Raw genomic sequence first — 22559 nt, 5'->3', positions numbered from 1 at the left:
CTGGGGAACAGAGTTTCTGTTTTCAAGATGATTCTGCCCACACATTGCAGGCTCTCGGAAGACCCCCCTGCCACCACGCCCGTGTGTGTAATGAAGACACATGGCTGAGTGACCCTGCTGTCCACAGCCATGGAGAAGGGCTGTCCTGGAGGAGAGACCTCTGCAGAGGTGCTGAGGTGCTGGGCCTCTGCCGAGGTGCTGAGTAAGCAATTAACAAGCCGGCCTTGAGATTAGAGCTGAGATCAGAAGAAAATCTCAAATCCCTCTCACCAGAGCTATAAAATGTTTATTCCAATCACAGCATAGAAACATGGGTTTAATGGCACTTAAATTTATTGGTGTCTTATAGCATCCTAGGACATAAATATATTCATCTCTTTGCTTAGTCGCAGGAAATTGCAGTGATGGATTGACATAATTTTATAACTGCATACAATGCACAACCAAAACAGAGCTCAGGCAGTTAGCTGCATTCTAACTAAATTCTCAGTATTTGTTAATAATGAAAGTTCAGCCAGCTTGTTATAAGAACTGCATGTATAGGATGAAATATTAATTTATTATACTTCAGTTGAGATTTTTAAGGTAGTCTGATTTTCCTTGAATGCATTGGTTTATCATTATCAGCATGAGCACAACTAACACTCTTCAAGGTTTCTTACTGAAAAGAAATTGAGCGTGCAAATACTTTTAAATCATAATCACACTGACTATGCAGGGTAATTCATAAAAGAGCCAAGAATATATTGAAATTCAATATTGTTTTAGTCCAAATCAATATTAATAATTGTTTGCATTTTTAAAGTGCCATTTACAATTGAAAAATGTACAGAGATCAGCCCATAGTTGCTAACACATCAAATTTTCCTATTAAACTTAAAGGCACAGTAATTTTACTTCAAAATGTTTCTTATAAAGCAAGAGAAGGCATTGATCTGTGAAAAGAGCTATTATTTATATGAACAACATTAGAACATATTTTAATTATAAATTAGCAGAAAGGTTAGTAACTATTTTATTTTTAAGGTCTTGATTTTAAATTTGGATAGCTTAATAAAAGTATTTTTGTGGGGCGGCTCTAAGTGGAAAGTGCACAGAGGTATTAGGCACATCAAGTCAAACCCCAATTCTATTGGTACCTTTTACAAACCCATTAAATGTGAGTGATTACAGTAAACTAATAATATTTTCTTTGATCTCCAGTCACAGAATCATAGAATCAGAGAATTGTTTGGAAGGGACCTTAAAGATCATCTAGTTCCAACCAGATTTCAATCTAGTTCCTTCCAGGTTCTTTTGAGTGTGAATGCTTTGATTTCAGTACCAAATGCAGATATTTGAGTTTGCAGTGATGTTGTCTGAGCTCTCAGCCAGAACTTGATCAGTGTCAACCCACAGGAGAGACGGCACAGGGAAGGGATGTATAACCCTGTGTGGTCCAGGGCTGCCCACACCAAACGGGAAAAGATCCTGGTTTGTATTAGATTTACTGCTTCAATATGTGAGCCCAACTAACTCACATGCTGGTGTCTCAGCAGTACAGCCAGAGCAGTGGTGCTGGGGAGAGCAATGCCAGAAGGCCTTTTTTCCTCTCCAAGAGGAGTCCTCTGTGTCACAAATACTTTGACAGTCGTTCCATTCCTGGAGCAGGCACCATTCTGCCTGTCCATATTACAGCAAAAAAAGGGAGGAAAGGACTGAAATTTTTAGGCTGTGTCTACCTTCTCCTCACTGAATACAGAAGCTGAGTAGTGATGGAGTTAAAATCCAACTCTGCTGTCAAGTCCATGGAGTCAATAGAGCATATCCATTCCTATAGGCCATCAATGGAACAACAGGAAGTTTGCTGGTGACATTTAGTGATCTCTGATATTTACAGCACATGGGTGTGCCTAGCAGCTACTTGCCATATCTGTTCATATTACAAATCACATAAAACACGCTTAAAAATAACTGAATAACTGAATAAACCAAATAGTAGTATTCTCCTACTGTGCCAGCATTACAGAACTGATTTTAGAGATTTTATGCCTATTCAGGATTCTCATTACAGCTCAATATCAAAAATTGTGTTCTGTTTAAAAGGCTGACTAGTTGTACTGATATCCATGTGTTTCCTCTGACTGCTGTAAGTGTGGAGTGTCTAAAATTCTGGTGCAGAGTAGCTTGCAGAAAAGGAAGAACTAGAAGTGTATCACATGTAGGAGTCCAAGTTCCTTGTACAGTGACCATCATGCTGGTGTCTTCTGCTCCTGTGTGTAAACAGGACCTATGAACAGCCTTGCACCTCCTTTGTCACCCACTCAGTCTTACACTTACTACAGCCAGCTCTGAACGAAACAGCCCCATTTCTGAGCACAGCCTGTGTCTGTCTCCTCCGTGGCTCTGTTGTCAGCTGTGCCTTCCTGTTCAAAGCACAGTTGTGCTGAAGCTGCAGGAGGGATTGCTCCCCTTCCCCAAAGCTGACCTTGGCAAAATGCAAAACTTTTGGAAACCAAGGAGTGCAATAGTAGGGCAAATGCTCAGTGCCCTGTGCTCCAGTAGAACACCAGTAAATGTTCCCTCACACTGCCTTGCAGCTGGCACCCTCTATCCCAAACATCACAGCTCTGCCTCTCTGCAGCCCCACCAGCTTCCACATGCACCTGCCCTCACTCACCATCACACAGAACCATTTCACTCCTCAAAGTGATGGAAAAGTCTCCAGATACTTCTCTTCCCTAATACACACGTGGGAGATCTCTCAGTTTGCAGATCTTCCCTTTGGTCCCACAAGGCAGGTGAGCAGGAGGGGCACAGTCCTTGCCAGCCCATGCAGATGGTGGCATGTCACAGCTATGCCTCTGCACACCCAGCAAACTACCCCTTCAGTACTCAGTGCAGGTTCTCTTTATACGCTGCAGTAACACAATAACTGAATTTTTAAAAAAAATTTATTTCCTATTCTTTAGAAATTGCACTTCAAAATGCAAACAATTTTTTCAGTTTGCTTTATTCTAGGGTAAAAGTTTAATTTGGAATCAAAATATAAAAGGCATTTTAAAGACAAAAAAATAGCTTCCCAAGTAGATTTAGTTGTAAAATATATCTTCTCAACTAACAGCTTTCTTTTAACTGCCCAAATCAAGAACAAGAGAAAATAACTTAGCTCTGACATACAGGCGTGGTCTAAGTGAAAAAGCACCTTGACTAAACAGATGTTGATCTTTGATTAAGGAGAAAGCAAATTTCAATATGAAACAAATTAGTCATCATGGCTAGAAGGATTAAGAGGCAGCATTAGCTGAGAACACTCAACTGTACACGGTTACCGAAGTTGCTGGAGTCAACAAAGGAACCCTCCCCACTGCCGCAGCAAAATGTGCCATTTCAGGGTTATGAGGCCTATTTTCTTCTTCCTGTAGGAGCCAGAGTAGCATCATCACGAACCCACACAGTGTGAGTCAGGAGCTTTCTCCCTTCTACTTTTGCAGATAGGTTGTTATATTTTGTTTCCTCAAGTGCGGAATTGAAACCACCCTCATTGGTGACAAAGGTTTTTAATTTCTAGGTTACAGGGAGCATTTCACAGTTTTTCTTTTTTTTGCTTGCTTATGACTCCCAGATGTTGCTGTTGAACCGCTAGCAGAGAGAAGGAGACCAGTTTTCAGTGTGGCAGAAAATGTCTGGTTTTATTAATTAATTTCAACTTATATAGACTTTCAAAGGTCACTCAGATTGGTAGGTTCAAAACCTCCCCTCAGGCCGATTGGACCGATTGAATCATTCATATCTTGAGACACTGTTCCAACAACATCCAAACTTTATCTTTGTTTATAAAACACAGGAAGAAGAGAGAAAAATTTCTCACAGGAAAAGTCTGTGCTCGCCACACCCAGACACAGAATCTCCACTTCAGATACTTTTATCCTTTAGGAAAAGGAAATACTGTTGAGGAATCACCTACCTCCACACTGTATTACATATGGCACAGTTAACCCATAATGTTGAGGAAGAGGGCCCCACTCACATATCTATACATAAATCTACTCAAAATTATTGCTATAAAAACTATTTAAAATCTCATGAGATCAAGAGTCGTGGCATGGGAAGAAAACTTTTACCCAATGGATAGGAACATATTAACTTTTTATACACACATACACATATATATACATATATATACATATATATACATATATATACATATATATACATATATATACATATATATACACATATATATACACATATATATACATATATATACATACATATAAACATATTTTTATATATATATACATATTATAAGCTGCTTATAAAACCTTTAAGTTTTATCTTTTTCTCCTTCTCATAATACACCTAAAGCTGCACAGAAAAGTTACTTCCTAAAGGAAAAATTCAAATTTACATTTAGTTCATACTGACAAAAGAGGAAAGATGTCTGGGGTAATTACTTGTTTGGTACCCCTAGACATCCAGCTTATTCCAGGTGCATTTGATCTTCTGAAAGAAGGCATTTTCATTTGAAATACCATGGAAACCTGTAGAAGAGACAAATGAAGCAAGACAACCAAAGAAGGGTATAATATCATATAACTGTTATATGACAGTGCAATAATATAAAAAAAAATTGAAGATGTGAGAGTTACTTTAAATAGAAGAGAGACTGTGGCAAGTGGAGGGAGACAGAAGCATTTCAAACCAGTCTTTAATGGGAGCCAAGAGGGCAGCTGAATAACCAGGAAACTTTCTGCTGTATTTTACAAGGGAGTTCAGTGCACAAGTGGCACAGAGCATATTTCCATATGTAATATTGGATGTGGGATAACATGCCTATAAGTCCTGCCGCCAGGCAGTGCCTGGAAAGTCTGGGCTGCTGTGCAAATTGTGTGCCTTGCCCTCCAGTGTGGAAAAAATCTGGACAAGTTCATTATTGTCACTCACTGTTTACACTGTCACTTTGCAGTTCCTGTGAGATGTTAATTTGAAACAAAGTAAAAAAAAACCTTTTTCATTTCAAAGGCAAACTGCTTTAGAGATTATGTTTTAGTTTAGGAATAGAATTATAATCTCTTGGGGACCTTGGAGAGGTGTGTATCAACTTGCTAAGGCCCTGCTGAAGTACTGAGGAGATTAGTAACACATGACTCCTGCAACGATTTGCACCCAGAAAGATAGGAAAGAAATCTTCTCAACTTGGAAAGGATTATTTTGGTTGTTTACTGAGTGCTGTCCCTTTTGCTCTTAAATTGTAGATTAAAGTGGAAACCAGAAGTGCCTGCTTCCTATTGCAACATGTGATGGAAGTGAGAGGAGCAGCTTTAGCAGATTTGCCAGGGGTTTTGGGATGGGAAAAATGGGTCATACATTATCACTCCTGACTTCAGCCACATAAAACAATAACACGGCTTTTTGTAGTTACGCTGAAATTCAGGCTTTGGCACGTTATATGGGTTTAATATCCCTTCTAGCATTGTGCAGGTCCAAAGGAGAGCACTGGTAAATGTGAGAGAGTAGAACTGGACCCACTAATACCTGACAAAACAAGTTGCCACCAGAGTAAGGTGGAATAAGTTAACCCCCCTTTCCCCACTCTTTTTGGTATATGGATACACATATATGTGAGCAAAAGTGGCTCCTGTAATTTTCAGGATTCTCTTCCTGTCAAGAACTCCCCATTTTGCATAATTGGAAGAGATGCTGAAAGCCAAGGTGTGTAATGATTCCAGTGACTGGAGAATAAAGCTCTTAATAGGCAATAAGTTCTTCCTAATTTCCTGCCACACTGCTGGCAGGTAACAGAGGTTGTCAGCTCAGCATGCTCACTCAGGATCACTGGGATGCAGGAGAGGCTAATAAGGCGGGGGGGGAAGAGGTGTCAGCTCCTCGGGCAGCTCAGGAGGTCCAATTCACCTGAGTGCCAGTTCCTGCCTCTGCAAATTGTTCTTGGGAAAATGGAGAGTGCAAAGTAGCACCGCACTACTTTGCACTCTCCGCACTACCGTCACACAAGCCAGGTGTGCTTTCGCTTCCCTTCAAACTGCTGAACAGGTCTGTGCATCTGGCAGTGCTCGGGAGATACCTACTAAAGCCACCTGGGCAAGGGTTCACCGTGGTCCTGCGGACGCTGACTGGTAACAGGCTGAGCCACCCCTCTCCACTCAAGTATTTCATGTTTGATTTCCAAGGATTTCAGAGTCGGAGAAGCCCTTAAATTCACTGTTGATTTGATCAAAGTAGGTTTAATTCCATCCCCGTATGAAGGGAAAATATGAATCCACATCTTTTCAGAAGAGAATTCTGGGGATGTTTCAAGGGCAGGATATTTTGAACAGTTTCAGCTTTAAAGTTAGTATTTCACCTTTCTCCAAAATGATTTTTTCTGTTATTACACAAAGAAGAACATGATTATATATGAAGTTGATATACGCCAGGAAAAATGTTTTGATTTGAAATATCATCTGGAAACAAATTTGTACTTTCCAAATCTCTGGGAAAATTGAAGTTTTTGTTCTATTTATACATGAGCAAGAATATAGTGATAGAAAATACAGCACCAAAGATGAACATTTGATGAATGGAAGTAGCCACAGGATTAATAGTTTACTACTTTTTTTTGAGCTAAAGAGACTAGAGGATTTGGGGCATAATACTTAGGATTCATTTGCATTTCCTATTTCCAAGAAGTGCTGACAGCTGCAGAATAATATGACTTTTAGTATCTCCACTTCTAGTACAGTGCCTTCTTTTGTAGAACTAAAAAAAGTTAGTTTTACTGGTGAATATGGATAATGTTGATAAATCCAATTTTTGGTTCTGTAAATGTTACAGCAAGGCTGATCTAGAAATCAGGGGTAAAACAGAGAGTGGGCACTTGAGTGATGGGAAAACTCAGTGCCCTGTGTTTGAAGGCCTTTTGTCTCTGTAAATGCTTTGAAGCAAGGAAACGTGCTTGGCTCAGCTGCATAGTGAGAAGCAGCTGTTATCCACATGCCTCTTAGAAACAGCTGATGAATCTAGAAGAGATCACTTCAGTAATAATAGTAAATCTTTTTCCTATATTATTGTAGTAATAATATTCCTTCTTTCTTAATTCAGCTAATTGCCCAGTATCACTATCCCGGTCTCTAACTATATTACACAAGTAAAATTACCTTAATAATGCAGAAAGTAAGTGCTTCATTTTGGTGCCCTTTCAGAATTCACAAAACAAAACCCAACAGAAGGGAAAAACCCCTCACATCTCCCAGCTGCCAACAGCTCCCAATTGAACTTCCCCAGGTCAGCTACAGGAGTGCTGAAATTTAACATGTAGATTTTTTTGCTGTCAGGCAAATCTTGACTTTAAAAAAAAAATCTCTCCCAACTGGCAATCCTACCAGCCAGTGCGCGCTTTAACTGGGGACAGGCCATCAAGGATAAAACACACTGCTGAGGCTGTGCCCATCCACTGCCATGTTTCTCTGTACAGAGAGCCTGGACAGTGGTCCCTCCACAGAGTTCCAGAGCACCAGAGGGGTGTCCCAGTTTGCCTCCCAGGAATGGCAAAACTAGAGCTGTGGGAGTGCCCAAGCTGATCTCTGCTGCTCAGTATCTGGCTGTCCAACAGCACACAGGATGCCTGGTGGAAAGGCAGGAATCCCTGCTTCCAAAAGACACCTACATCCTGCTGCCTCTTTTGAATAAACAGCAGGCTCTGGCTCTGCTCTGAACCACCAGCCTGCTCTCAACTGCAAGAGGAGCAGCTAAAGCTCACACAGCATGAGAAATGAAATTTACTATGTATGCGTGAACTAGGCATTTACATTCATTCACAGGTGATTTGTAATTGTCCAATTTAGTGATAAGTAGATATTTGCAAAGAATTTGGGTGTTTTGTTGACTTGCTGATGTATATGGCAGCAATATATAGTGCTGATGTTGACATTAGTCTGTGTTTCTTGATTCACTGGGAGCAGCACCGGCACATTGCAGTGAAACCTCAGGAAGGGAGAGTATAGAGGTGCCCTGCAGTGGGCAGGTGCTTTACAGAGTCTCTGGTCCACCTTGATCGTTCACTTCACCTGGTTCCACAGAGAAAAAAAGCCTCTTTCGCTCTCATATTGGCACAGTGCCTTTCATCTTCAGGCTAATTTAGCTGGGTTGGTCACTAGCTCTCCAGCAGAGTGACAACACACCAGCACCAATTACAAAGAGGGCCAGGCAGTTTGGGTTCTGCAGGGTGGGTCCCTGTGAGCAACCAGAGAGAAATGAGGGGCTGTAGCTCCCTTGGACCCTCTGTCCCTCCTGCTCTCTGCAAATGGCCAAGCTCTTGGTAAGCAATTGTTGGCAGTGCTGTGAACGCTGCATATCATGTTTTTCTAAGACAGTCACAGATATGCTACCCTCATAGTGACCTCAACTAAAGATCAACAAGTTCTTTCCTGGGGGCAGCTTATCCTGCCGCTTTGCTCTGCAAGGTTTTCTTTTACTTTCCTTTGGTACATCAGTGTGGCTACTGTTAGAGAAAGATCCAGTCCTAGATGGATCAAAGGCAAGATCCTGAGTTTCTACCTAAGGATTACACCATGCCTTCAGATTGTATTTCATCAATGCCATTCTTCATACTGACTTGTTAGCAGCAGACAAAGGAGAGAATGTCATGTCTGCAAAAATCATGGATGAACAAATAGCCATGAGCTATTTGAGACACCACCCTGAGTGCAGCCTGGCTGACCCACCTCAGACTAGGGATCAAACAATGGAGGTGTTGCTGTTCTTGGACTGATCCAGTATCATAATGCCAAATTGCTCACGGTGAAAGTGTCTGGTCATTCGGTGTCCAGGCAGAGATTGCCAAAAGCAGACCTACTGAGCACTACTTTCAGAGCCACTTTTGACAGAAGATTTAAATAAATCTTTTCAGGGTCTTTCCATACTGGTTAGGAGCAGGGGGAAATTAGTTCTGCTTCTGTGTTTGTAAAGAAAAGACTTGCTGCCTGAAAATTTTGCTGTAATATTTATTTTCCACAAACATATTTGGATTTTTTTTTCAACCTAAAACAGTACATCTTTTTCTTTAAAAGGTTTGCATTAGTGATCAAACACCCATTCTCCTACCTGATGCTAATACTTCCTCAGCTCAGAATTCATAGCAGTACTGCAGTGATTAATAAATGTCTTTGAAGTGGAAAGTGCTGAGTGCTAATTGCTATCTGTGCACACTCACACTTGTGCTGCTTTCAAGTGCAGGGCATTCACATACCGGGGTAATGGGAAAGCTTAGGAAAACAGATATTGATATCTAGGAGTTTTATCCACCATAGGATTGTAAAAAGGAAGAATAAATTAAAAGTTAGATATTTCAATTCATTATTGCACATTCTAATGAATCTCTCTCCTCCTGTTTTATAGGTTTAGGGCAGCTGAAAATGGAGCTCAGATTGGAAGCTGCTTGCAACCTTATCTGCTTGCACTGTGGGGAATACTAAGAATTATAAAAATATGTTACTGCCCATGGTGAGGAGCACAGTTAAAGTATGTGACCACAGAGTGCAAGTTGCAGGGTACAGATTCATCCAAATTCTGCCCCCAGATGCTGGGACACTGGATGGGTCAATCCAAAGCTCCCACATAAAGCCTCCCTCATCCTCTCATGCCTAAGAAAGTACTGCCTGATGAAACTGTTAGGTCAAGCTGCACTTAGTTTTCCCTCATCCATCTTTAAAATGATGTGATAGGAGTGTAAAAGATATTTTCAAATGTTTCCTTAATGAGGATACTTTGTTCACATTTATCAGTCAGTGCTAACTGCTTTCAGAGTTCCTCTTTTCCTGTAACTCAACAACCAGCCTGGGAGGGCTTGGGAAGCACATGCTCAGCATCTATAAACCAGCCCTTGCCATTAACCAGCTTTGCTCACAGAGGACACGTTAATTAAAGTCACCTGATTGGAAAAATAATTGCAGGAGGATAGGGAGGGGAAAAGCTTAGACCCATAATTTAAAGATCTCTGATGTTTGTGTTTTGTTGAGAGGTAGTAATTTTGTTGAGAGGATAGAGGTTCTCTTTCTTTTTCCTTCTCAGACTCCTTCGATGTTCACTGCTTGCAGAAACATACAATGGCTACAGGCAACAAGCAGCAGTCTTTCTTTAGCGTTAAGCAAGTACACATGGCCTTTTTCTTCTTTCAAATATATGCTTTCATCTAGCTTTTGTTGCTGTTGTAATTTGAGGTGTTCTAAGAGGCTGTAATATCTAACCTAAAAGGTTTTGTGTTCCTGGACACCGCTGTCCAGGTAATTTAAACACTTCAACTGTTAAAAACTGCTATTGTAGCATTTCTTGCACTAATTAAAACCTGGCTAGGGATCTTTCTTGTTGCTGCTTCTACTTCAAAAACGTTTCAACAAATCAAATTCAGGGAAAATGGTTTCACGTTTTAAGCTAATAATAATAACAGTTTTAGAAACCCTTTTTTGCTCAAGGGTATAATTCGTTAAAAAAAGAACTTAAAATTCAGCATTAAGGAAATATAAACTCCTTGTTATTTGGGGATGGATGTTTTTCAGCTACTCCCTCTCAAGTGATGTTTCTGCATTTCTCACCAGCTCTGTGTCCCATCAGCTTGGGGCACTCCCAGCAGGGAAGGGCAGCACTGCTACCACCTGCCAGGGCTGGGAGACTGGGACACCCTCCAGCTCTCTGCAGCATCACAGCCTCCCTGAAAAACCTTGGGCGAGGCACCTGCCTTGTGCTTGTTCTAGAAAGCTGCAGTGGTAGCTCCCTCCCCACTATGGGCGTGCAGAGAGCATAAATAGGTGACAAAAGGGAAAACCTTTATGTTAGGAAACCAAATACAAGTCCTAGAAAGCTCTGACCGGACAGATTTACAAAATTATGGTGTGAGTTTGGTGTTGTACCAGCCTTGCTGGTTTGGTTGGAAGTGCCCATTTATCCAAACCCCTGCCTGTGTAGCCAAATACTATAGTGAACCAGACAGAGGGTGGGTTGTGTTCCCTGTTTGCTCATAACAGCAATTGTTGGAACTGTAACATAGTTGCTTTGAAGGCTAATCTGACTCCCCTAGGGCTTTAGAGTTGGCATTGGTATTTAAAAGTAAGTGTATGTGTAGCAGTGTGTCTGATTGGCACTGCATATCTGCCTTCCCTTATCCCATACTCAGTTAATAGCTAGAAAGTTCTTTACCCGCAGTGTTATTATTGGTTTCTAAAAGTTCTGTATCTTCCCTCCTTGCACCCCCATTCCCTGAAGCCCTTGTCAGTCTGTATCCCCTGCGTCCCGGTTGGCTATCCTCTCAAAACCCCTCCCAATTTCCATCCCTCTTAACCCGATGTTCGCGTCCGTTCGGGGCTCCTGGCTCTTCAGAACCCGGCTGCCTTCTGCCCCCTCGTTCTGTCCCGGTCCCATCTGCCTTCTCCTCCTTGTCATCCCTACCAATAAACCCTGGATTCCCAAGGCTGAGAGACTGCATTTCCTTTATTCACCGAGGCTCCTATTGTCCTGTCTTCGAGAAGCCAGCCCAGGCTCGGGTCCCACAGGTCCCGGCTCCACCCTGCCCACAGCAGCGTGATAAGCACACGGGGGGAACCTCTTTTGTGGGGTTTTGGGGTTCCCCTGCCTCCCCAGAGTGAGAAAACCTCATATATGTAGTAAATGCAAATGTCCATCCGTACTAGATGTACTTGCACATGACAGGCACAGATGGACCTGCACAGGGACTTAAAATAACCTAGCTTTGCTAGTGCTGAAAAATTTAGAGATATTTTTTTTAGTTTCACTTTTAAAGGAATAAGAAAGATTTAAGGTGAAAAAAAATTACACAGTTACTCTCTGCCAAAATTTGAACAGAGAATAAAGCTGAATTTATTTATGCATAGAGAGCACTTAGTGCTCTGCATTCATTTAAGATATAAGCATCCACCAGTGTTTCTGGCCTGTCACTCTGGCTGCTTTACACACTGAATAAATACAGTTGTCACTAAATAACCTTAATAACCCTATCGGTCAGTCACAGAATGGCTTCATCAAATTACTTCATTTTTCACAACTCATGTTCTTCGTTGATGCATTTTAGAAATTTAGAATGACAGTACACTGCAGAAAATTAAAATCTTGCTAAGGAAACCATGAAAAGCATACAAGATACTCAACATCAAATATTTCAGGCAAATTAAGAACAAATCTTTAAAGACTTTTCCTGACATAACTGCTTTGAATCATCATCTGTCCCCAACCCATCCTGCCTGTAAACTGATGTTACACAGTCTTTCCATACTTGTAAAATCCCCGATGTAAACAAAGACCAGCTTCAAAACCTTTCCTTTAGATCAGGTCACATATGCAATAAAAAATATGAGAAGAGCAAAGGGCTTGTTGCTAACCTCCAGCTGAGCCAATGTGTTCAATAATTTTCTGCTAAGAAATCTGGGTACATTTTGGGAACAAGTTCTACTGCCTGTGCCCTAGTGCACCTTTCCTTGTGTTACTGAAAAATGCAGGATTGGCATAGCTCTGTGGCAGGAGCATTTATTTCACTTAATAAAGCCATGTGGCCCTAGTAATAGTTTTCCTCACTGATTCCCATTTCTTCACTTTTTTACTTCTTAGTATCGTACGAGGACAGACGTTGGTTCCAGCAGGACTATTCATGGGCTTAAAGCCTCAGGGCTGTGCTCAGTGAGGGGTTCAGAGCAACACACAACAGGCCCGTGAGGGACCAGGGCTGCTCCTGGACTGCACTAGCAGCAAGTGTCAGAACCAGCAGTGAGGATTTGCAGAACAGACCTGGAACCTCACTGGGAGCTCCCAGGGGACGAGAGGCAGCTGTGTCTGTGGCTCCTGCAGACTCCTGCATCCTGCCCACGCTCTTCCCTTGTGTTTATTGTAAGCCGGTAAAAGGTGATCCAAGCACTGTGATCAGGATTTCCTTTGGAAATCAATTTGCCTTCAGAGCTTCTTCAATGGGTGAGCTGTGGTGCTCGGTTTGAGTGCGACTGTTTTTCTCAGAGGTGAAGCAGCAGCTGCCAGTTCTCTGTTGGGCACGAATGTGCAACTTTTGTGATTGTTCCTTGCATATTATCTCCCTTTATGGTTTTCATATAGTTTAATCAGTGAGAAATAAAAATTAAAAGTGATACATGCTTCTCTTGAATAAAGTAAACTATTGAGAGGGAGTTCTCTGAAAATTGCAGTAATGGCATGACCATTTTTCCCAAAATGCAGTTTTTAACTATATACTACATTGTCCTTTCAACATGTTAAAAACAAGGACCTAAAATTAAAGACAAACTGATGGGGCAGAAATAGACTGGATGATTGCAATTAACTGTACAAAAGAAATGCTAGAGAAATCAGTTATTTGGTCTGAATGAGAGCTTAAATTTACTAATCTGCATTTTAAAAATAAATGCCCTATATGCTAAGTTTTAGGGGTTTGGTTTTTAACTTCTTGTAGACATATTACACCAGACTTCCGGATGAGAGGATGAGACTATGAGTGAAGAGTGTCCTGGAGATCGCATGCAGTTCTTTTCCTGGGTCAGAACCGGATTGATCTGAGAACAGTAATTATGAGGCTGACATGTATGTTCTCCTTCATCTTGCTGTTTGGAGCAGTTGGGCTCGTTGTCTTCATTCACCTGCAGGATCCAGAAGAAATAGTTCATCAGCAGACACCAGGTTAGCATTCCTATTTCTGGTTAAATCACTTGCCCTTTCATGGTCAATATTTTCTACTTATATTCTCAAAGTGTTTTACATTTTTCACAGAGGATGCCTCAAAAAAGGTATGTCATTCTTAATGAAGGCTATCTTGAAAGTAATTGTCAATTTCTTAAAAAAAAAAAAAGAATTTTCTGAAAAATAGTTCCAAGAACCATTTAATTGGTTGATTATACAGGGATCTTTACCAATGTTCACAGGGTCCAGCTGGGTGAAGTTAAGTTTTTGCTAAAGTTGAGATCAACGTCTGCTACCAACTATATCATTATAAATGTGAAAATGAGAGATGTCACCAAAAGTTATGTTTCTGGAAATCCACGCCTGAATTTACCTTTGCTTGCATTTGGTATTCAGTGTGTCATGCAAAATAAGAGATATATGAATGAGTCACACCATAAACATGAAATACTTTGGGTTTCATTCATTTAATTTGCTTAACTTCAATTAAACCTTTCATAATTATTATACATATGCATGCCATCTTCCTGCACTGCTAACTTGAAATTGTGAAGAGCCACGAAGACCACAGCAATAGAACTAGAAAATTGTGGGTGAAATAGTAGTTCCCTCTTAAAGGGACAAACACAGGAAGTATGAAACGACGCAAGATTTCATGATTTACTTACAGTCCTTTTCCCTTTGACTATGTGTGTAATTGAAGGCTGCTTTAGAGCATAGACAAATGCCAGTGCAGTTACTTTGGTTCAGGATAATGCCACTGTGTGCTGGGGTTCAGTCCCTGTGTTTTCTCTTATATGTACTGAAAGTGTCCCTTGACTAAACAAATGCTTCATAAAAAGTCTATTCATTTGACATCTTCATCATACAGCAAACTCAACTGTGTCTACATAAAAGTATTACTAACATCTTAAAAGGAGCTGAACTGTAACGCTGACAATTCTTAAATTACATTAACTGCTAATTTCTGTGTCTAGGTTTGTTAAATACTTGTTTCCATGTCACTAAGCAATCTGTACTTTAATATGTTTTATTTAATCCCACTGTACTCACACCAATTTTGAAAGCAGCCACTCAGCTGAAACTACAGAAGTAATGAATCTTCAGTGTTGTGCAAAGCAGAGAATTAAATAGTCTCTTCAGGCTTTTGCAATTTATTTTTGTATGCTTCGATGCAGAAGAGTATAGATTAAAACCAGATGTACTGGCCACATTCAGCTGTAACTGGACAGTAGTTTGTGGGTGGGAGGAAAAATGTATGGATAGTAGATGCAGGCAGTACTCTAATGCGTCTAAGAATGTGTAACTTTGCATTGAAAAGTTAAGTCTTTGCTCCTGAAAGAGAAGATTTTCTAGTGTTGTCTCAAAACCAGTGCAATTTCTTTACTTTTTTTTTTTTTTTGTTATCAGTCACTCACCTTGACCTGTTTTCTGCCACAAACTTTTGAATGCTGGCTGCTGATAGTAGTACACTGGGAAGTAATTTTTGAGAGCAGTGTAACTGGAGAAGGGGACACCCAAGCGTATTTAAATAAAAGCAAGTTTGAACAGAGCTCCCACCCCTGGCAGGGAAACTCACGCTGTAATGTGCTTGATTGCTGTGGATACCTAAAACATGAACATGCCACTGATGATGTTACTTCCAAAGGTGTGTAATCAATTCCTCGATTCTCACATTTAGTTACTATTTATGTTAATAAGAACCAGACTGTAGCCTTGAGTAAAAGGTGCTCAATATAATTACTCTTATTTCTGTTTGGCTGATTTTCATGCATGTTAAGTGCTTTCAACTCCCAGTGGACTCTGAAACTCCTCATATCCACTACTTTTGAAAATGATACCAGTTATCATGAAAACTTATTAGGTGGCTTAAAGAACCCAGGAAAAAATATCCATTAATTTCATTCAAAAAAGAGGTTGGCATGTTTCCTTCCTAGACAGTTTCCTGTGAAAATCTGTCAATCACAGGTGACATTTTTGATGTGGTAAGAAGGTTCTTTCCCTTTTTCTGCTCAGGGTGTTTCTCCATAAAGGGGCCTGGTTCTAATGGAGATGGGATATTGCTGTAATTTTCTTGCCTGATTGCTCTCTTGAGAGAATTGAACAAATGCACGTATCATTAAGCTACTTAGGGCAACACATTCTGCATGGCAAAGCTTTACTGGATTAGCCTTTGCTTTTGTATTTCCTGTGTAGTAAAACACATTTGCCAGATGCTGGAATCTCATCAGCAGGGCTGGAGAGAAGTTGGTAACATTTGTTTTCTGCCAAACAGCAGCATAGGAGATTTTGCATTGTCCAAAAGGACATTTTTCACTGTTAGTATGTTCAGTCATCATTAATTTAGGATAGTACAACTTATGAAACAAGATTAATAAAAATACTTTGGTACTTTAGTTTTATCTGTCTGTTTCAGAAATTGATCTTGGTTGTTTTAGTCCTAGCAAGCATGATGGTGAGACCTTGATGTACTACTTAAACCGGTATAAAATCCACAGTTATAAAACTTTAAGTAATGCTTACATTACTTTCACTGAGCAAAGTACTCCTGACAGTAGCTGTTTGTGTTGATTTGTTACTATTCATTTATTCTTTCCCCGTGCTTCACATTGCTACCTAATTGTGATGCTGTACTGAAAAAGCAATATCAAAGTAATTTTCCACAACATTAGTTACAATTTTCTTTTGATCTTTCAAGTGAAAAAATCCCATCCTGTTGGCTTCTGTGAGCATATAAACCTTGATTACATTTATCTGTTGGAAACCAATGCTTACGAAGTACATGTGCCCAGGGTAGCGGGTGTAGAGCCTTTTTTGCTGATTGACAAATGTGCTGTCTGTGTAGTTTTATTTATATAATACACATCACTCTGAGCAGATATATTTAAGACAGCCATTTGGGTGTCTTAAGATGTCCCAAGGCAGTATATTAAATTCAGTAGCTATTCCTGTAGTCATTAAAGAGACAATAACTTCACTTAGGCCAGTTGTTTTCTTGGCATCTATGAAGAATTCTCTTACTAGGGAGAACACAGAATAAAACAGGGATGTGGATTGAGAAGTGGTATGAGTGATAGTCACACCCCATACCAGAACACAATGTTATTTTAATAATTCTCTCTGTATAATTGTATATACACCCTGCACATGCATTGGAGCACAAATACAAGCTGAGCAAAGAGTGGACTGAGAACTGGAGAAGGACTGGGGGGTGTTGGGGGCTGAGAAGCTCAACATGACCCACCTGTGTGCACTGGCAACCCAGAACAGGACCCATGTCCTAGGTGGGGCAGGTGGTTCTGCCCCTCTGCCCCACTCAGGTGAGACCCCAGCTGCAGAGCTGCCTCCAGCCCTGGGGAACAGCATCAGGACGACCTGGAGCTGCTGGACAGAGTCCAGAGGAGGCCATGGAGCTGCTCTGAGGGCTGGAGCCCCTCTGCTCTGGAGCCATGCTGGGAGAGCTGGAGGTATTCACTTGGAGAAGAGAAGGCTCCAGTGAGACCTTAGAGGCCGTTCCAGTGCTTAAAGGTGCTCCATCTGGATGGAGGAACAGGACAAGGGAGAATGGCTTCAAACTGAGAGAGGGTGGACTTGGACCAGATGCAAGGAAGAAATTCTTGCCCGGGAAAAGCTGGGACAGGTTGCTCAGAGAATCTGTGGATGCTCCATCCCTGGAAGTGTTCAAGGCCCAATTGGATGGGGTTTTGAACAACCTGAACTAGTGAAAGGTGTCCTCTGCCCAGGCAGTAGAGTTGGAACAGGATGATCTTCAAGGTTCTTTCCAACCCAAACCATTCTACGACTCTATGATTTTATGATACATAATTTGCCTTCTGCAGTAATCATACCGTTATTCTTAAACAGACACACTAAAGGATTTATTCTAAAAGTCAAGCACATTTGCACATGGTGCACAAGAAAAATTTAATACATATATTCCCATCCTAATGCTAATGACTTTTGAATGCATGAATCTCCTGTCTGTAACAAGATATTAAACATGAAAAGAAAACTTTACAGTAGAAAAGAAAACTTTACAGTAAAAAAATGTGTAGCCAGTCCACCATGTGTTTGTCCTGGAACCACAAAAGAGAAGGGTCCTCTTCGGCCCGTGGTAGCAGAAGGCTCCTTCAGCATAAAAGCATGCTTCCTCTGTATCAGGGTCTGCAGTGGGAGAGTCAGCAGGGCTAATGAGCCTTCCCAGTCTTGGCCACAGCCACGGCAGGTCATGAGATCACTGAGAGCTTGGGCTGTGAGAGCTGCGTTTGGGTGGTACAGGAGAGAGCAACTTGGATGGACAAACAACATCACTGAAAGAAGAGTCAGAGGACACGGTCCATCCTGACAGATCTCAGGTGGATTTCAAACACCACAAGAACTTCTGAGCCACAGACCAGCCAGTCCATGGGCTGGAGACAGGACTGTGGTCATGAATAGCAGGTGGCCAGACGAGGTCATGAGCACCAGGAACACAGTAAATAGCTGTGCTGCCATCCCTAGAGCTGGATAGTGTACTTAAGACTGTGTGCTCTATGGATTTTTGTCAGAAGAAATGGGATATTCTAAAATGGCATAGACTTTCTTAGTAGGAGATTTTGCCTCATAAAAAATAGGGAAAGTATTAATAATATTCTATATAAGTCTTGGGGGCGTGGGAAGTTATTGCATGTTTGCCATATGGTTATCAAATTCACAAACTTGTAAGAATTTTCAGTTAGAACTTTTAAGATGAATGTATATGCTCTTCTGGGAGCAGAAAAAAAGTGGAAAATACATCTCAAAAGATCCACATTGTAAAAGCTCCAAAAGGATAAAAACAGGGAGTAGAATGGAAGTGGCTTTGCACTCTGACTATATCAGAATGTGAGAGTCAAATATGAATATAACCAAACCTGAAACTCATTTGACTGAGATTCTGCAGTGATTGCCATCCTTACTTCATTGACCAGTTTCTAACATTATTCTGTCATCTTCTGTATTTTCTGCTTTACTGAGGGTGTGGAGGCGAGGAGAGGAAGGGAGCAGAGATGCAGGGAAGGGCTGGCACACAGATGCTGCTGTCCCTGAAGGCGCAGGGGTGCCACAGCAAATATTGCAGCAGCCTTAGAGCAAATACCAATATCATAGCTATACTGAAAGTTACTTATTCAGAGCACACACACCTTGTTACTCACAAACTACACTCCTATGCACATCTCCACGCTCACTGTACATTTCCATAACACTATCCCAGTGCACAGTGCACCGTTTGTTTGCCAGAATGGAAACTTTCTATAAATACAGTTGAAAATGAGCTGGCATTGATACATAATTTCAGAAGTAATTTTCCTGCAATTTGCAGCTTACTGCTCCTTATAAGCTAGAAGCCATTTAATCGGCTTCTTAACTGACAGTATCTGCAAAAATGATGGGCAAAGAATCTGGTGATTGTAGCAGAGGTGAAGGGGCTTGCTGATGCTCTTTTGAGGCAGAAGAAACAACTGTTACGTGTGTGAGGATAGTTGCACCCACTCAAGAGTGGATGAACCTTCTGCAATCACATACTCCGAGTATTCTTTAGTAGAACTTCCCTGCAGACTGCTTCCCAATGATCCGCAGTTACTGTGATGAAAAGAGAAAGTTGTATTTCCTTGTCTGCTGAGGCAAGGCACTTAGTAGGGAAATGTGGTCTTATGAGTATGATACTCCCTTTTCTGCTGCTTGAAATGGTTTACACTGTGAATGTGAATCTGGTTGTTTTTCGCATTGGAAAGAAGTGCTAGCAATGTCTTAATCAGCCTACTGCTATAGGGGATCAAACACTGGCCAGATGGTTTCAAAGGAAACCCTATACCACACTGCCAGTACAAATCTGTTCAAAAGAAATATAGTCTAGTGTTGAAAGTAATCATGAATAAGCTGTTTTCTCACAAGTACTATACAGAGATTGTCTCCTACAACTTCCTCCCTGCTTTCATGACTATGCCATAAGACTATGGCAGTCTTATGAAAAATACAGCATTTATTTATTACATGGTATTACAAAGGCACCGCGTTTTTCCTTTTCTTTCTTTTTTTTAGTTTCTGTTAACATTCTTGGGCCTAAAGCCTAGTAAAACAAATACAACTCTCAGACATGGCAGACCAGCATTAATATGACCAGTATTTCCTGTCAGCCATCAGGGAGTTCTTCACAGGAGTCAGAGCACTGAGGTGTTAAGGCTGTGGAACTGGGATCCAAAGCTGCCGTGATTTGTTCCTGCCTTGCCCTGCTGTTCATAGATTGTGCTGTATTGTGTTACATCAGGCAATTGCCCCACTGAGTGTTTCCATTTCCTGTTATAAAGGGGATTCTCTGCAGAAGATTCAAGGTACCTGAGGACTTTTAAATCCCATGACAAAAATGCAAGACCAAACCATATTAACTATGATATTATCACCAAATCCAGTGCACTACCAGCAGCAGTTTTAATCCCACTGTAGTGGTTCACACACGCAGCAGATGACTGAACGAGATCCCCTACCCATTTATTTGATGGCATAAAGACCATGTCACCTAATCCAAATGTATTTATCAGCATAAAACCAGAGTGATGTAGTGCTGACTCACTCCTGAAGGGCAGCTTTCACTTCCACAAATTTCCCTATCCTCTCTCTTTCTATATTTCTTCTCTGATACTGACTGGTCAAAAAAAAAAAAAATAGAAGCTTTGATATTTCCTTTAAAGCTTAGTTTTAAAAACTGTCAGAGATTGACACTTCTTTGTTCTGTCTGCCAAAATAAAAAGTGACCCGCCATCTCAGAGCTGCATTGATTTATGGTGCTTGGCAACATATCAGGGGCATAACTCGGCTGCACTGTGTCAGAGGACTCTCAGAGTGGCAGTTTTCTAAAAGTATATTCCCCGGGAATGAGCCTGGATGCTTCTAAGATGCCCCTGGAAATTTGCAGAAGCATTACAAAAATGTGTAGAAGTTGGTCAGCAGACTTTCATTTCACCTCAAAACATTTATTCTAGATATAAGACTGTATTTAATTTTTCATAGAAAATGAAACTAGAAAGCCTCCTTCCGTATGCCAGCTATCACTCAATTTGCGTGATTTTTAAAACATAATAACATATTGAGGAGCTTAGGTCAGTTTAAAATACTTTCTGGATTTTCTGCACATTATGCTATTTTAAACATGTTTTATAATATATGTTTCCATTTCTGAAAATTATTAATGTTCCCTTAGAAGCTTAACCAAAACTTCCTCTCCCCAGCAATATCATCCTTTTTTATTTAGTAAACATTAATTTTCCTTTCATGATTCTAGTGGAGCTTGAAATTAAAGGTGCCTTTCCTCCCTATTATGGCTTTCTTTGTGTATCAGCATCAAAACTGCCAGTTTACTGCTTAAGCACCAGTCAAGAAAGCAAAAAAGCCCAAATATTGATCTTGTGTAGGCCCTACACAAGAGCAGCTTCTTGTGGACATCTTTATCATTTTCTCCAAACAAATAATCTATCTATTTTTGAAAATAAATGACTGGTTGGGATTTGTTAGCACTTGATACACACAAGGTGGTTAACTGATTTTAATCTTATTCTGTACCAGTCCTGTCCTACAAGACCTATCTCTTAGCAATAGTGAAAAAAAGCACTTCCCTATCAACTGAGTGGCTCAGCTCCAATGCCTCAAAGGCTCTGCTGGCCAAGGGTCAGAATATTCTTGATCTTGTGAAATTAAGTCCCATCTTTGTCACTTTTTGGTCTGAACGACTTCAGAAGACCTATGTGGTGATTAAGGGTCAAAATGCTCCAACCAGGATTTCCTGCACAGCCACTTCTGCACATCAGGGCAATTCAGAGATGCTGTTTCCCTCTTTTCTTTAGAATCACTCTCCATACCTACAGAAATGGAGTAATTTGGATCTTCTGTTCCTGTTTTTAGTTGGAAACCACACATTTTCTCACACAACTCTTTACAGGGACAGTATGTTTGATGTTTTGCTCCTTGTGGCACATTAGCCAAGAAATCTGTGTTAACAGACTTTGGGTATCCCTAAATGATGAAAGCAAAACCTACTGTGCCACTGAGGTGTGTGCACACAGAGTTGCACAGGTCTGGTACCGAACAGCCTCAGGAGGCAAAAAAGGCAGGGTGTGAGTGAAATTCCTCAACCTACAAGAAGGCACCTGTGCTCCACTGCCCTGTTCCTTTTGTGTTCTAATTCATTTACCTTTCTCCTTCTATTTGGCAGTGCTGAGCTTCCTGTAATGAAGGCACAGACAATGTTTGGGACAACCAAAGTTATATTGGCTTTAGAATTTACTTTAGGCCTGAATTTATATGAGTCTTTGGATGACCTACACCCACTGCAGTCAGAGTGGCTGATATGGAAGCAGAGGACACACTCAAGTCCTTATTCTTGTGGTCAGGAGGACAGAAAACACAAGCCGAAACAGAAGACACTGGTCACTTGCCTAGTGGCTACTTGAGAGGGGTGGGAGGGGAGACTCCTTTTCTCAAGCTGTAGGTAGTGCACAAGGGCCAAGATCCTACATACTAGTTTCCAGCTTGTTGCTTTTTTTTTTTTTAATTTGTTTGACTTAACTTCATTTGTTAATGAAGTCCTGCACAACTTAATACCCATAAGTCAAATCACAGGAGAAATTACAGACAGCAATCACTGCCACTCTGTGTGAACTGAATGCAGCTTTAATTGGGCCCTCTAATTTTGTGTGCAACTACTCAGGAAAACATGATGATGCTTATCTCATAAAGGAAAACAAACTCCTCTCACTACTCCGCTGTAAACAAATGAGAAGGTGTCTATTCAAATAGTCACAAAAGTAAATATACCCATCTGCAGAAAGGTACCAGGAATTTTATGCCATAGCAAAGCAATTCTATGTCTCAAAGTAGTCATTGAG

At 40.8% G+C, this 22559-nt stretch overlaps 1 protein-coding gene across 8 annotated transcripts in view; it reads left to right on the top strand.

The window, feature by feature from the left end:
• Positions 1-22559, top strand: part of CHST8 (carbohydrate sulfotransferase 8) — a 179771-nt gene that overhangs the window by 29875 nt on the left and 127337 nt on the right. For 7 of the 8 annotated variants that reach the window (XM_085072083.1, XM_085072082.1, XM_085072078.1 and 4 more), the window contains exon 2: positions 13439-13662. The exons of the other annotated variant lie outside the window; for it this stretch is intronic. Coding sequence is in view for 2 of the 7 variants with exons in the window: in XM_085072080.1 (XP_084928206.1) it covers positions 13554-13662 (109 nt within the window). In the remaining 5 variants the exon portion in view is untranslated. The remainder of the gene's footprint in view (positions 1-13438; positions 13663-22559) is intronic. 8 annotated transcript variants of the gene reach the window in all.

This window comes from Lichenostomus cassidix, chromosome 11 (genome assembly GCF_008360975.1).
Source record: "Lichenostomus cassidix isolate B80296 chromosome 11, HeHo_3.0, whole genome shotgun sequence".
NCBI lineage: Eukaryota > Metazoa > Chordata > Aves > Passeriformes > Meliphagidae > Lichenostomus > Lichenostomus cassidix.
Note: the sequence above shows the minus strand (reverse complement) of the source record. Positions and strands in the feature narration are given on the sequence as shown.